The following is a 16,965-nucleotide window of genomic DNA, read 5'->3' as shown; positions in this document are numbered from 1 at the left end:
CACACACACACACACACACACACACACACACACACACACACACACACACACACACACACACACACACACACACACACACACACACACACACACACCCACCCACCACTGGGGTCCCCCAGGGCTCTTTACCAGGTCTGCCCCCCTTTTTGAGCGTGTATCTGTTATTTTCACCGAATGTTCAACCCAGAATAGGGATGCTGGGGTTCATGTGGTTACGTGCGATGAGATGGAGTCAGGATGGAATCCCACATATAGACTCTAATGCCCGACGACCTTTGCTGTGTGTCACTCCCCGTCTCTCTCTCCCCCCATTTCCTGTCTATCTCCACTATGTACTATCAATAAAAAGGCAGAAAAGCCCCCTAAATAAAGATGATATAGTGGGATGGTGGAATGCATCCGTCTCTGTGGTTGGCAGATAACGTCAACATAACTTTATTGCCACATCAGCAGTTTACACCAGGTCTAAGAGTTTGTTGAATTGCTTTAGTGCAAGCATCCCATGAATACCAATACAATACCAAGTATCAAAACACATACAAATTGTCAAACAATAAAGATAAGATCCTCAGTCTGTCATCAAATAGCAGCAGATATCAAATATGCACAAACACACGCACGAACACACATACACACACGCACGCACAACGTGACAAGTGACAGGGGCTGGGTTGGGCAACTTGCACACACACACAAACCCATGCCTTTTCATTCTCTGGTTAATGTTTGATCCAATGACTTGTGGAGAGGTCCACTTAGGTGAAGCCTTCTTCATTAGCAGAGAATTTAATGTCCACTTAAAGATCCACCTAAGTGATTAATGTAATGGACTTCAAAACCACTACAAACAACGCGGCTGTGTGTTCATGCTGAATAAATGACACACATGACGTCAACGACAAGAGAACAATATTGTGGCTTGTAGGTGACCTATCAACACATGAACGCCATCATTCACAGAACAGAAACCAGTCAATGATGCATAAGGGAACATTCACAATGACCACTTTGAGGTAAGACGCAAAGTTCTGCATCTCCATTTTCTGAATACAATGCCAAGCGGCCTCTGTGGTATTTGCGGGGGTTTTCGAAAAGGCAGCCCCCTGAGGGTATTGACTCAAGTTATTAGTGCCCAAGAAAACCATATAAAGAACTGTGTGGACACAGGCCCGCCGTGGGAAGAAAGGCGGCCTTAAACACGGCAGAGCCTGGGAGATCTCTCATCTCCTGGCCATTGTGTGAGCGCCACTGACTGTGAGCTCAGAGTCCCAACAAACTGAATGACTCCCACTGGGGAAAGGCCAGCGACTCTGGGCATCAACACACTAGAACAGTGGTTCTCAACCCACATGATTTTGGGGGGATCCCCAGATGACAATGAAGTGATGAAGTGACAATTTAAGGACTTTTAAGACTTTTTTAAGACAAAAAGTATGCAAGAAAAGAAAAAGACCGTTACTGCATCAAAAGTAATCAACAAACTATAATATTAAAAATGTCAAATAATATAAGAGGCATAATTTGTGAAAATAGTTGATCTATAAGCTCACAACACCTCGCAACGCGAGGTGTCGTGAGCTTGTAGATCTGCTATTTTCACAATATGTATCTGTGGAACCAAGTCAAAGAAAATGTAATGTCTCAACTCGTACAATTCCAAGTGCTTGTCAGAGTGGGGGGACCCCAGTTCAAATATGATTATTTTGGGGGGTCACGGCCTGAAAAGGTTGAGAACCACTGCACTAGAACCCGACCGGTTTGACCGGTAAAATCGGCCATTGCTTGACTTTTCTTTTTACGATATCGGTATCTGCAATCATGCAGCCTATGTGTCCCGAATCCCGATGTTTTCTAACTTCTAACTACTTTTAACTCGGTGTCCATACGGCTGGGTATGTCATTGTACAGTAGGTGAAAGTGGTTGAATAAAAATGAAGTTCAGTTTATGTTATCCGTTAAGTTTTGCTTATATGTTAAATCTTCTCAAAAATAAACTATAAATCAAAATAACTTTTTTGATAAAATATGGGTAAAAAACATAGGTAATCGGGCCCGGATGGCTGGCGTAGCGGTCCGGGCACCTAGGCTCAATGTAGCCTGACAGCGCGTCGTCGCGGGTTCAAGTCCCGATCCCGACGGCCTTTGCTGCGTGTCACTCCCCATCTCTCTCTCCCCATTTCCTGTCAACCTACTGTCCTATCAATAAAGGCATAAAAAAAAGCCCCAAAATACATCTTAAAAAAACATAGGTAATCTGTGGCCTATAGGACTCTCCAGAATGGGGATGGGACCCAACGATCTGGCATCGGTTGGTTGGGCTCTCTAACTCAGAGAGTGGAACAAAGTGAATGACGCCCACTGGAAAAGGCCAACGTCTGGGCAGCCCGGCCTGGTGACTCACAACCCCCCCCCCGCTTCCTAGAAACAGACCCACTGACGAAGAAGCCAGCTCAGCTTCAGCAGACGGAGCAGAGTCAATGACAACATTGACTGGAAAGTTCAGCCGTTATGAGAGAAACGGGGGGGCTCGTGTGCAGATGTTTTTAGCCCAGGGGTTTTCCAAAGTGGGGTCCGGCGGTGACCCCCCGAGGGGGTCTTTGAAGGGGCGTCCCCAGAGGGTCCTCATCCAAACGCAGAGTAGTTTAATTGAACTAAAGTGTCAATTCAATTCACTTGAAATTACTACAACACAAAACAATGTATGAGTGACTATACTAATTATCATCACTAAGAATCTATTTCTCATACACAATTATAACATGTAGAAAATGTAAATGAATTTAAACAAAATATTTTTTTCTATCAGGGTCCCTAGGACAGAATAAGTTGAACTGGGGGGTTTGTAGCTTAATGAAAGTCATTTTGGGGATGAAAGTCAATTTGGGGGAACCATGACATGCATGAAACTATTTGAAAACACCTGTTTTAGCCTAATTTGCCTAAGTATAAGCAAAACCTGCCTTTTGGGGGGCACAGGTTTTCTTTCAAGCATAAACCAAGAGCTGGTCATTTACGATGGATTATGTGCTTGTTTTAGTTTTGCTAGGGTCACACCGGTAGATGACCGGATATTGTGTCAACCAAGTCCTTGGTTTGATTCCTGCTGGTTGACCAGTGTTGCATACATGTCCTTCTCCCCTCTCTGACCCGAGTGTCCCGTCTCTCTCTCTCTACAATCCTATCTATCCTAAATTAATTACAAATACAAAGAAATGAAGACAAAATGTGTGCCTGTGGCCATCAAAACTGATCAAGTCAGAAGTGAGAGGCACTGCTACTGGGAAACAGCATCACAGTGAGAGAAAAAAAAGCGAGAGAGAGAGAGAGAGAGAAAACCCTCCATTTACACAGCAAAACAAAGATCTCCTTTCAGATGTGGGTCCCCGGTGGTCTTTCCGCAGCATCCCGTCTGCATTCTAATGGACCCAGAGATTAACAGCTACGTCGAACAGAGAACAGTTATAGCGTAGAACGAGATGCAGCTCGTCTATAAAGGCCGATTCTATGGGTCAGACTCCAGATCAGCTCAAAAGGATGCGGCAGGACATTTCTCTCAACATTCAAGGTCTATATTTACGCCGATTATAGATGGTGCACCAAGAAAAAACACACACCCTGACCGACGTGGGTCGGAACATGTGAGCGTGTGCAGACACAAACCTCTGACTGGGTGATATCTGATCTCAGAGAGTTTTAGTCCTCTGATGGGACGGTATAACTCACAATAAACTCAGGCCTCCCATTCAGAGCCGTAAAGACAACATGACACATAGGGCTAAAAATATACCCCGGCAGGCAAGGACGCAGCGTTCTCCACAATGGGCAGCCTTAGTCAGAGGAAAAGCAAGGGGTATTTATAATATGGATATTAACCGTATAAAGTCCCTCTACTACAGAATGCTTTGCAGTTTGACAGGATTGACGGTTCACAAATCTAGCACTGATTTTGAAACTGCACTTTCAACCTGGTATCACTTACTTTGGGCACGTCATTAGCCGCTAGGCATTGAAAATGCCATTTCAACACATTTTCATTACATTTTGAAAGAAATGTCAAATTCTTCCAAAAATAGCTATTTCCACTATTTTTGCACAACGAGACACAATTCTACGCTGACGTATAAAATAAGTCTTAAGGACAGCTCACGGAGCAGCGCACACATGGAGCCGTCAGCCTGTTTATTTTCACTATGTAACACTGCAAGTGCCATGTTGACTTTGAGAACCGTTGCTGTCCAGACGAGACCACACTACAAGACTTACTTTTATTTCATTAACCCCTTTGAAAAAAGAAAGAACAACAGGGGACTTAACATAACTAAAGAAGAGCAGTGTGGTTCAGTCCTATGGTAACAAATACCTTCTCCCTGAAAAGCCCTCTTTCATGCACAGAACAGAGAAGTGCTGCTAGGCCTCATAGTTTGTCCTGTTAACCCTTCAACCTTCCTCCACCGACAGCAGTTCCGGATGGAGACACAAAGAGTCTCCTTTGTGTCTCCATCCGGAACCGCCTGTCGGTCATCAAATTATTGGCTTAGGAATGCGCCAAAAACAAAAAAATATCCATGAATTCAAGTCTGCATGGGGTGAGTAATTGATAGAAAATAAGTCATTTTGGGGGTTAACTATCCCTTTAAAGCCTGATTCACACTTCAAGTATGATGGTGTCATGCGCCGAAAATAGTCGATTCACAAGCTCACAACGTGTCACGGAAGAGCTTGTGAATCGACCATTTCCAATATGCGACACTGCTGTACCAAGGAGCCTAAAATTAGGCATAAACGACTTGCTCAGGTTAGGTATTAAAAAAAGAAAACGAGATGGTCATCATCATCTGACCGCCGCGGTAGTTAAACTCTCAATGGGTTGCACTTGCATTCTTCAGTGGAGAGAGTTCAATATTTAACCCCGTGCATGGTTTGCATGGCTTTACAAGAGTCTTTTTTGCGACAGGGGGAGTGTAGCCATGGGGACGCTGGTGAAATGCACACAGAGCAATAATACCAGAGCTATAAAGCACCCAGACCAACACTCTAGTCTGTATACTGCAGCACAGGGCGGAGGGAGGCCAGTGTGAGAGCCAATCCTTCTTTCATTAAGGTTTTCAACCACTTTAAAAAAAAAAAAGGTTACACGACGCCATAGGGAGGGACCATATGAAAATGTCATGTTGCGATTATTGTGGTGAAAATGATTGTGATTAGCAATATTACCGTGATAATTGAAATATGCTTAAAACTCTAAGAATGACACTTTTGTTAGCCCCGGCATCCATATTCTGGGGGTAACATTAGCCTAAAATAGCCAATCTAAGCTCAGAGCACGGTGCAACACGACGCGTTGTGAGCTTGTAGATTGGCTATTTTTGGCTAATTATGGCATTCGTTTTTGGGGATTTGGCGTAGAGAGAAAAACGCGTTCAAGTACAGAGCCTACTCAGGTCAGCTCCAGACCGGATATGCAGATAGGCAAAAGCAAATTGATCCCTCAGTATATGACGTAGGACAATTTCGCGATAAATTTAAATCTCTGCGATGTGATTGTGAGCTCTTTTTTTTTTGCGCAAAACGTTAATTACAATTATCATTCCATCCCTTGTTGCTGTTTTTTCTGCAATTGTTTTGCCGGAAATATATTTTTCAGACTGTTGTTTGTGTCATGAATGCATAAATTCACACAGAACGAGAATATTACGTGACAATGAAGCGACGCAATTTGATTTTTATATTGAATATAGGATCAACTTGTATGAATGAGGCCTTAAAAGGAGAACTTCACCCATTTTCAACTGCATCTTCAGTATTGGTCCTCACTAATGCTCATTATAAATGCCATTGGTAGTTCAGAAACCTGCTTATCAATGACATCATCGGTGCAAGAACAATGGCTTCTATTTCAGCATGGTAACTTTCCAGGAAGACCCATCGATGACGTCACTGTTAGGCAGGTTTCTGAACTGTCCACAACCACAGACTGAGTAGACAGAAATTGTACCATCTTCTAAAGAGCATTAGTGAGGACCGACCAATTATATGAATATATAAGGTTGAAAATGGTTGAAGCGCTCCTTTAACTATAGGAATAGTTATGATGCAAAACACTCGCCGGAGACAAATAAACGGCTTAAGAGGTTGCAAGTGAAAGAATTACTTTATCACCACAACATTCCGAGCCACAAATTCTACCAACATTATCTTTAAAAAGATGAAACGGTGATGAAATGATTTGGAATGTCAGGACCTCCTGTGGGCGTGGCAGCACATCATTCAGTTCATATCAATTATTTCAAGGAACAAACAGAAACAATGGAAGTGGACATTGCAGAGGAAACACCCATACATGTTGGTCACAGCCACGCCTGACGCAGGTTTCTATGTGTGGGCCGTGACCACAAGAGGGGAAACAGGATTCTGGGAGAGCCAAGGAGTTCCGTAGGTTTCCTGCATGACAATGTGTCATTCAGATATGTGAAACATGAGTCACACAAGATCCTTGTCGACTCCTTGAATGTTGACCCGACCTTCTCCCCTGGGATTTGCGGTTGCCTCTGAAGCCATCGCATTTCAACATGCAATTGAAAGTTTGAAAACAGGCAAAAGAGTAGCTGGTGCCTGTACTTTGTTGACCGGGGTCCCCCAGGGCTCTGTACTTAGTTGGCCCCCTGTGTTTTTCCCCCCTTACAACCAAACCTTAGCTGAAAATAAGAGATCTACAACAAGTACACATCTGAGCTTGTAGATCTGCTATTTTCACAGAATATTCACCCATTATAACATGCCCAGTATAGGTATGCTAGGGTTCATGTGGTTAAATTGTTGGAAGGAGTTCAGCTGTTCCACATGTAAGGTGAGCAGACATATATGCTCCCATTACATTGGTACTCTCACTCTCTCTCTTACAGGTACAGTATATACTAGACAATTGGATATATTCCCAATCCCCTAGTTTATAAGAGACTGAGGAACTGGCTTTATTATACACTTTGTCTATTTGATATTTGTTTTGATATTACATTTTTCTTGACTTGAAGTTTCCACGTTTGATTCAATTCAAGACATTTTTGAATGTCACTTAGGAGTAGATTCTTTAGATCAAATGTATCCCAAAATAGTGGACCTGTTGAAATATATGACGGGATGCATCCTACTAAATGAACAGCTTAGTGCTGAGACAGGCTGAATGCTTCAGACCTGTGAAACGGTATTCACGACTTCAGATATTGAATACAGCTCTTGTAGTCTCTCAAATTAACCACTTATAAACCCTATACGTACTTCATTGACCGGAGTACCCCAGGGAAGAGGGTTCTCTTCACTCTAGCCTATCTACAAGGTCACGTGTTGTAAGCTTGTAGACCTGCGATTTCTGCTGAATATTTGCCCCAAGGTTCATATGGTTAAATCGTTAGAAAAATAAATAAAACACTTTTCCAGGAGTTGCAGATTCCCTGCCATGTCACTGTCACAAGTACTGCTCTAGAAAGCTCATCAAGTTAGGAAAGCTGTCACTGCCAAAACATGAACCCATATTTACAGACCAAAACCAACTGTAAGAATAGACTTCAGTGCTATGGGGAATTGGGGATTACTGGGAGAGAGTACAAAGAGTATTTCATTAAAGCTGAGACCTTGTGTCTTCCATTTTTCATGCCATTTTCAATCAAGCCAGCAGCCATTAGGTCACATTATGGACCAGGGGGGGGAAACACAAACCACTGCTGCATGTCTCATTGATAGCATGGAAAAGAAAACAGTCTGCCATTATTATCACTCAAAAAGGCAGAGTTTTGCATCTACCGGCCAGGGTATTTGCGGCGGTGCTATCAGACGATGGCGTCATTTCCACAGTGACACTCATGACAACCCCGGGGCCGTTCTAAACAAACCAACAACACAGTTTATGACGCTGTCTGGGACATAGGAGCGCGGTGTGCTAATGGTGAGCAGTGCACAATGCGGTGCACTGTTCAACAGCAGTCACTCACTCGAGTCACTCTTGCTGTTCATTACAGCGCTTTTAAGGGTTTTGGCTAGCATGTTGCTAACATCTGAGACACACTGTTGTCACAAAATGTGTTTTCAGTTCACTGTGTGGACACACACACAGCCACTTCAAACTGAATTCCATGATAGACGGTCTTTAAAATGTCATTACTGGATGCAATGTGCCTACTTAAAGTTTCCCCTAACAGTGAACAGAAGGAGGGAAGGAGGCCAGGGCAGGGAGAGGCGGAGAGTTAGCTCTTGCACTCTCTCTTACTCTCGTCAGAAACCTTGTATCTCCATATTTCAACTTTTAGTTTTTCCGTAAATTAATGCCCAACCTTGGCATACTACAGTGTCACACAAAAGTAGGGGGGAAAATGGCCAGTCTACAAGCTCACAACGTGTCATGATGTGATGCGTTGTGAGCTTGTCGACCTGCTATTGTTGCTACTTTCACTTAAAATGTTTTAAGTGAAAGAGGTTTAGTGTGTCTCTGTGTAATAAATGTGGGTTTTATAAATATTGAACCAATGAAAAGTATAAACAAAAGCTTGTGACTAAATAATATCTGCATTAGATCCATTGGAACACAGGTTATTTTTCCCATTACGGCTTTGGACATAAACGTTTCCACCCAAAAGAAAGGATATGATCAAATACAACTCCTTGCAAAGCAAGGCCTTCACCAAATTGTTATTTCTTAACCACACATGAACCCTAGCGTACCTATACTGGGGGCAAAAAAAAAAAAAAGGTCAGAAAATAGGTTTGGTGTACTGTAAAGGAAAAAAAGGAGTGGACCTAGTATAGAGCCCTGGGGGACTCCGGTCAACTACAGTAAGAATTTAAGGTTTAACAGGTTAAGGGGTCCTAAAGAAATCCTAGTCTTTATTGCTTCCTAGACGAGAAAGCAAAACTACTTTTCAAGTCATTCAAGTATGAGTATAATATTCCAGCTGAATGTGGTCACACCTTCCTGTTCCACCTGACAGTTCAGTGTATTCAACACTGGCTCTGAACACAGTCCCTGCCCCTTTAATTATGACGTCACACCAACACACAGCCCGATGGAGAATTCAATTCAAATTCAATAGAAAAAGTTGACTGGTTATATTTTTCTTGAGCCAAAATGGACATTCTACATTTCTATGATGTAAAAGCTCTTTTGGATAATAAAAGTTTAGAGTAACAAGTATAAAACTACATCAATGTCCAATTAAATTGTGCATGTCATGTTGACATCGCAGATGAGATTACAGCTTCAGTTCTCTCATTTCTTGAAAGAAGTTAATGTTCACAAACACAGGTCACACAGCTACGTATGTGGCATTCCACTGGCACTGACTCCACACAAATGAGTGTCCTATGTTAGTGATGATGGACACTAAAAGTATGGAATGCATAATTAGAATGAGTAAAATGAACAACTGCTAAGTCAATACTGTATGATACTGTAGTTTTAGATGAGACAAGGAGTTCCTCTTTAGTCCATGGCGTCACAACATTTTCCCTATTTTATAGGAGGTACGGTGGAAAATCACATCAAAGACTATGATGTCATCTGGCGGGCAGGTCAAGGGAGAGGTTCCATGGTGACATATGTGGTTATTATGTGGTTTAGTAATGTGTCTAAATTAAGCCACACACACTAAAACAATACCTGGCTCTTTCAGTGTCATTGAACCGGTTTGTAAGGAAGACATTTTCCAAACACAAGCCCTAAAACATCCTAGTTTATTTAAATCACCACACACATCTTTTAACCTATGATGTGATGACAGACTACATTTGCTAACTCAAATAGCCCTCACTTAGAAACTCAGAAAAAGGCTCAAATCTAATCTGAATCAAGGCTATGGCTCAGCTTTCAGATGAAGTTTGCTGACTGTGACCCAACAGAGTGAAAGTATAGGCTATAGCGAGGTGGATGAAAGCACAGCAGGGTGCCAGGCAGTGTATCCTACAGTGGTGGAAAAAGTACTCAAATGCTTTACTTAAGTAAAAGTATCAATACTGCAATGTAGAAATACTCTATTACAAATTAAAGTCCGGGATTAAAAATTTACTTGAGTAAAAGTACAAAAGTATTGGTATCAAAATGTACCAATTCTGCAGAATGTCCCATTTCACAAGTTTTCAAATGTATACAAATCTTTTGAAAATAGCAGATCTATAAGCTCACAATGCGCATTGTGAGCTTGTAGATCGGCTATTTTCAAAAGGCTGAAATGTATATAGGGCTTAAGTGGTTAATGTATGTTTTGTAATAATAATCAAAATCTACAAAGTAACTAGTAACTCATGTTTTCAAATAATTGTAGTAGAGTAAAAATACAATGTTTGTCTCTGAGATGTAGTAGAGTAGAAGTAAAAGTATAGAACATTGGAAGTACTCCAGTAAAGTAAAATCACCCCAAAATTGTACTTAAGTACAGCACTTTAATTAAATGTACTTAGTTACTTTACACCACTGACTATAGCTAGGTGGCTGAAAGCACAGCAGGGTATCCAGGCACTGTATCCTATTCCAAAATAAATCACAACTCACCGCTTTAGGCATCTTGTGTCCTGGTGGTGCTGGAACCTCTCAGCAAAAAAAACGAGGAGCTTGTTTAAAAAGTGTCCCCAAGAATAGATGAAGTTAGTTCCCTGATCCGTCCACACAGTATACAGGCAGGTCTGGTTCTCACACAGAAGGCTTCCTTGAACAGAGAGAGAGGGAAAAGAAGAGAAACGAGTTTCACCCACTTCAAGGAGACGATACTGACTTGTCTTTTGAGTCAGACGGACTAAACACTCCCTTTCAGTTCATATAGAGGAGGCAGGCAGCAGACATCCTCATCATCATGATGATGAATCACTACATAGATGTCATGATCGCATCACTAGTACTGTACATCTTAATATGGAACTACAGTGCAGCCTACACCAAGCTGGCTGGGAGCAAGTTACAGTCTCCACCCTTCTGTTTAGGGAAAACGCAAACGGGCAACGATCGGAGACAGATACAATGAATTAAAGATCTGTCGATGTGTTTCTTCTATTAAAAGCGTTAAACGCTAAAGGCTAAACCAAGCTGGTTCTCAGTCGTATATAATAATGTCTAGGCTAGCCTAATGTTTATCCTACTCTGTCGTGCGACCTGGATAGGGCTTGAGACGTCAGATCTCTCTCACTGGATTAATGTCCTTATTTATTAGCCTAATAGCTGCGACTGTTTGAATGTAGCTACAATGTTGCAGAACAAGTTGATACAATGTGTAAAGTAGCAGCTAGGGTCACAGGTTATTTGTAAAACATCCACTTGGACACAGAGATAATAACAAAAAGTGTGACTTTCGGGGGGTTTTATGGTTCCAAAAACGCAGATTTTTCCCAAATCCAGTTTTAAAACAAATTCCCAAAACGTGTTAATGCCTAATATACCGGAACGACAGGCTATGAGGTCCATTAACAAGTCGCATGGGGCTTCTATCAATTCGTTATACATAGAAGCACTTTTTCTATGGAGCCCGTCATGTTGTCTCTCTAAGCAGAGCCACATCCTCACTATAATCCCACACAGACACCTGTTGTGTTGGGAGATCTGCCTCCTTTGTGAGGAGGAGGAGGAGGAGGAGGCGCGCGTACACATACAAAGCGCGTCTTTAAAACAAAGTGCTTAAAAGTAACCTGAACATACGGTAGGCTACAATGTGGTGAGACCGTACGTGCAGGTCCTCGTTCGGTGCAATCCACTGTTAAAAAGTCTTACCAGATGATGATGATTATTAGATGTTTTCAGTCCTGAAGCCGCAGATCCTGAGATTCCACCCTGACCCTCCTCCCCTGCCGTGTGGAAGTTGCAAGCCAGTGTTGCCAGATTTTGTGAGAGAAACAAGCACCCAGGGCTATGAAAACAAGCCCAAAAGTAGGGAGTAAGCTACGGTCCTACGGCTATTATTTGAAAATAGACGATCTTGTAGATTTGCTATTTTGAAAGAAAATCTAGAATAAAAGTACAAATTTAGGAATATTTCCAAATCCATAAAATCTTGAATGGGGGTCTCTCTCTGGCACAAAATATTTTCAGAAGGTTGGGTCTACAAATATATATTAATTTGGGGGGTTTCCTTGACATGATAATGTGTGAGAACCGCTGGTTTAAACAACATTAGTTAGTTAACAAGCCTCAATATAAGCAACCCGGCCGCAGCAACGACCAACATTTTACAAGCAACTCTACAGAAAAACAAGCCCAAAGTCGCTTATAATACGCGCACATGGCAACACTCTGTGGAAGTTGCAGCGTGCGACAATATGGCGGCGCACGCGCTCTGAGCGCATCCAATCCATGAGCCATCCCAGATTCCCAGTCCTACTGTGTCACAGTTCCCACTACTGTGTTGTGTCCGTGTGTCATCCGGTAGGCTTAGAGCAGGGTTTCTCAAACATGTTCACATGTCATTGTTAAGAACGATCATCACCAAATGGATAGCCTATTTATAGACAGCAGACCCCATCTGAAAATATGATTGAGCCAGGGACCCCCATGTGTTGTTAAATATATTTCTTTCAAATTATTCCGAAAGTTTCACCAAATTTCAGATGCTTTGATAATCTCTGATCTGCAAGCTCGTCGTAGGTCTGCTATTTCTGAATAGCCGGAAAATAAAACAGGGATAAAAAGTGTTTGAACTGTTTTTTTGTTTTTGTTTTTTCATTTTAATGGGGACCCCCTTGGCTTGAACCCCCTCAAAGACCCCATGGGAGTCCCCGAACCCTAGCCCTGAGAAGAGCTGTGAGCAGCCTGAGCAGGGGAGCAACTTTATACTTTATGTCACATCATAAGTTTACACATCCATCTACTGTGAAAGAGTGGGTGGAATTATTTAGTGCAATGGTTCCCACGAATTGCTGTCAGATAATAATAAAAAGAAAAATGTCAAATATCAATATAGCCTACACTACATAATAAAGACATGGTTCGTCAGTCATATAGGCTATGACTCATTGGGAGAGAAACCCTACAATCAATCAATCGAGCCTGTTTGCAGGTGAATTATACAACTACACCGATTAATCCTCCCACACCCAGTTAATAAGCCTTACATTTTATCTATAAAGCCTACTGTCCTGGAACTATTTATAGGTGGGCCTATATATCCGATACACTAAATCGTGTGACGTGTGTGGCTACATAAATTGTGATAAGTGATCTAATACTTAAATCACCATTCAAACCATCATTGTTGTAAGCAATACACAGCCTCTGATTAAGGTTTTTAGAACAAAGTTGAGGCTAAAACGTCAGGCTTTCATCACAAAATCCCTTGTTTTCTTCCAGTCTTCCTTCAGAATTAATTAGTCTGCAAGACTTTAATTTATGTCTGGTAAATTGTGTGTGAAATCCTCAGTGTTAATTTATCCATGTTTATCTGTGGGAGTGTAGGCTTCAATATGCAACCAATGTGTTGACACTTTTATATAGCATTACACACTGACAGTGGTGTAAAGTAACTAAGTACATTTACTCAAGTACTGTACTTAAAGGGATACTTCACTTTCGGGCCGGGGACACATTTAAAAAAAATATTAAAAATAAATGAAAAAAGTTATGGAAAATTCATGGCCCCCTCACGACACGCAGTGTCCTACTAATGTGTGAGGTGGCCATGAATTTTCCATAACTTTTTTCATTTATTTTTAATATTTTTTTTAAATGTGTCCCCGGCCCGAGAGTGAAGTATCCCTTTAAGTACGATTTTGAGGTATTTTTACTTTCCTTGAGTATTTCCAATTTTCAGTACTTTTACTTCTACTCAACTACATCTCAGAGGCAATTATTATTCTTTTACTCCACTACAATTATTTGAAAGCTTTAGTTGGCTACTTTGTAGATTTCGATTATTATTACAAAACATATGAACCACTTCAGCCATTTGAAAATAGCCGATCTACAAGCAAACAATGCATGGCCATGGGACCATTGTGAGCTTGTAGATCTATAAAGATTTGTATATATTTGAAAACTTGTGAAATGGGACATTCATCATATGAGTACTTTCTACTTTTGGTACTTTAAGTACATTTCAATACTTTTGTAGCCTACTTTAACTTAAGAAAATGTTGAATTCCAGACTTTTACTTTGTAACAAAGTATTGCAGATTGATACTTTTACTTGAGTAAAAAAAATTAGTACTTTTTCCACCAATGTTGATTGATTGATTGATTGATTGAATACTTTATTAACAGTTTGCAAAGCCAAAAGTAAAGTTCAATACAAGGTGGTCTGTTAAGGATGTTAAACCCAAGAAAGCACTATGGCTCGTTTCCATTGGGGTCCTTTACTCAATTCATCGAAACATTTAATGACTACAATGCAAAAACATCAACTAAACGAGTAGAAATCGAAATTAAGATGTAGGCTAACAGTAAACAGTTTGGAGGGGGGTCAGGTTGACACTTTTACGTAGCATTTATTACACACACACTGACTGATTATTACACAGCATCATCTCTAGTTTCTATTTCCATTTCTATTCGGGGAAGTTGCGCGCGCACACTCGTGCACACACCCACAGCACACACGCCCACCGCGTGCACATACACACACCCACCCCCAGGCTGTGGACAGCATTGCCAGGTCCGCTCATTATAGATTTGTGTTGTTAAAATGTTTAAAAATATATATTCTGCATTAAAAAATAAAAACAGCGTTGTGAACTTGTAGATCGGCTATTTTCAAATAGCCAATGCATGGGGTTAGACTGTTAGAGTGTTCATGTGGCTTCTTTTGGGCTTGTTTTCATGACCTGGTTGCTTATTTCTCTCGCACGATCTGGCAACACTGCACACGCCCAGGCTGTGGACTGGAGTTCTAACGTAGAGCTGCTAAACCAGTGGGGAGGAGGTGGCATAAGTGTCATAAGTGTCATAAGGTGTCATAAGTGCCTCTGGCCAATGGTTTGACAGGACTAAAATAGAGTCATATATATTAGGTAGGACGTGCAGTGCACCTACACTACAGTATGTGCTGTCTCTGTAGTCTGTACACAGTCAGTGAGTCAGCCTGACCTGGACACACCTAGCAACCACTTCCTCACGCCAACACTATCCTACTTAACCTCACTCCGTCAAATGGAAGAAGCTTGCGACACACATTTTGTTTCACAGCGTACTTGCATCTGAGACTTCGGGCGCAGAATCGATGACAGACGGAGTTTCATTTTTTCAAGCTACTAGGCAGGTGATTGGATGATCCCGCCCCTAGCAGCCGCTGATTGGTTCGTATGCGCAGCGGTTCGGGCAGCTTTACTCTGTGAGCAATCCCAGACCCTCCTTCCTGAAACCAAATGCAATGCAATGCATGAGATTTCCGGAGGGAGGGGGTGTTTACCAGGCTATATCCTACTAGCAGTGGTGTAAAGTAACTAGTACATTTACTCAAGTAGCCTACTGTACTTAAGTACATGTTTTGAGGTATTTTTTACTTTACTGGAGTAGGCTATTTCCAAATTTCTGTAGCCTACTTTTACTTCTACTCCACTACATCTCATAGGCAAATATTGTACTTTTTACTCCACTATAAGTATTTGAAAACTTGAGTTACTAGTTACTTTTTAAAGCATACAATAACCACTTCAGCCATGGCTATTTGAAAATAGCCGATCTACAACGTGTAGATCTGCTACTTTCAAAGGATTTGGAAACATGTGAAATGGGATATTGTGCATAATGAGTACTTTTACTTTTAGTACTTAAGTATATTTTGACACCAATGCTTTTGTAATTTTTCTCAGGTAAATATTTACTTCCGGGCCTTTTACTTGTAACAGAGTATTTCTACATTGCAGTATTGATACTTTTACTTAAGTAAAAAATGTGAATACCTTTTCCACCACTGCTGCACCTACTGTAGCCTACTTCTAAGCATTAGTCCACATATCATTGATGTAAAACGTAGCCTAATTCAGGGGTCTTCAATGTGTTTCAGAACAAGGACCCCTTAGCTGAGCGAGAGATCAGATGAAGCAGGGATCCCCCACCACATATTGTATAAAATTGTGTTGCATATTAAACTTTTTCATAGATTTCAAAGATGGCTTCATAGACTTGTTTGACAGCACTGTCATCAGTGTATGTTGGATTCATGTTAATGTGCATTTTCAGACATTTAACCACTTAATCCCTCAATATGTAGTAAACTTGACCTTTCACTCTGTACTTGGTCTGCTCTTTTCCCCCTCTACAGCAAACCACTTAGCCAAAAATAGCCGCTCTACAAGCTCACAACGGCTTGTAGATCAGCTATTTTTGGCTAAAGTTCTCCTCAGAATTGGGATGCTAGGGTTCAAGTTTTAATGTAAAAAATAATAATCCTATCACTCAAAGATTTGGTGGCCCCCCTGTGGTAACTCTGACTCTGACCCCCTGTTGAAGACCCCCAGGCCTAATCATTATTATAAGGGTCAAAATGACACTGTCATTGACACTGTCATTTTGAGCATAGGTTGTGATCAGTGGTGGAAAGTATAGTACTCTATACTTAAACTAAAATGTTAGGCACTTTTAAGTTACTTGAGTATTTCCTTATTTTTTTACACCTTTCCTTCTACTCCACATCTGAGCCGAGGCAAATATTGTACTTTTTTTTTTACTCCACTGCAATTATTTGGCAGCTTTAGTAACTAGTTAATACAACACATAAGTGATAAATCATGACGTATTATTAGAGGCTATTTTAATCTACCCAGCAACACATTAAGTAATTAAAATCAGCCACAGCTTTACCAGGTTCCTTACGCCAACACTACTACTGTAGGCTACCTACTTCTAAGAATTTAGTTGACGTATTATCGATGTAAAAAGTGATAATCTATTGTGTATAAGGGTCAATAACCACTGACATCTTTGATCATATAGTGCTCAGTGGTGGAAAGTAACTAAATAGGCTACATTTACTCAAATACTATACTTAAGTACAAATTTAGGTACTT

At 41.1% G+C, this 16,965-nt stretch overlaps 1 protein-coding gene across 1 annotated transcript in view; it reads right to left on the bottom strand.

The window, feature by feature from the left end:
- The window catches only part of ezrb (ezrin b), a 66,445-nt gene extending 55,615 nt beyond the window's left edge, over positions 1 to 10,830 (bottom strand). Inside the window, exon 1 of the mRNA XM_080452648.1 lies at positions 10,535 to 10,830. Coding sequence (XP_080308774.1) covers positions 10,535 to 10,546 — 12 coding nt within the window. The 5' untranslated portion in view covers positions 10,547 to 10,830. The remainder of the gene's footprint in view (positions 1 to 10,534) is intronic.
- Between the last annotated feature and the right edge of the window lie 6,135 nt (positions 10,831 to 16,965).

The sequence above is a fragment of the Gymnoscopelus braueri genome (assembly GCF_963280865.1).
Source record: "Gymnoscopelus braueri genome assembly, chromosome: 16".
In the NCBI taxonomy this organism is placed as follows: Eukaryota; Metazoa; Chordata; class Actinopteri; order Myctophiformes; family Myctophidae; genus Gymnoscopelus; species Gymnoscopelus braueri.
Note: the sequence above shows the minus strand (reverse complement) of the source record. Positions and strands in the feature narration are given on the sequence as shown.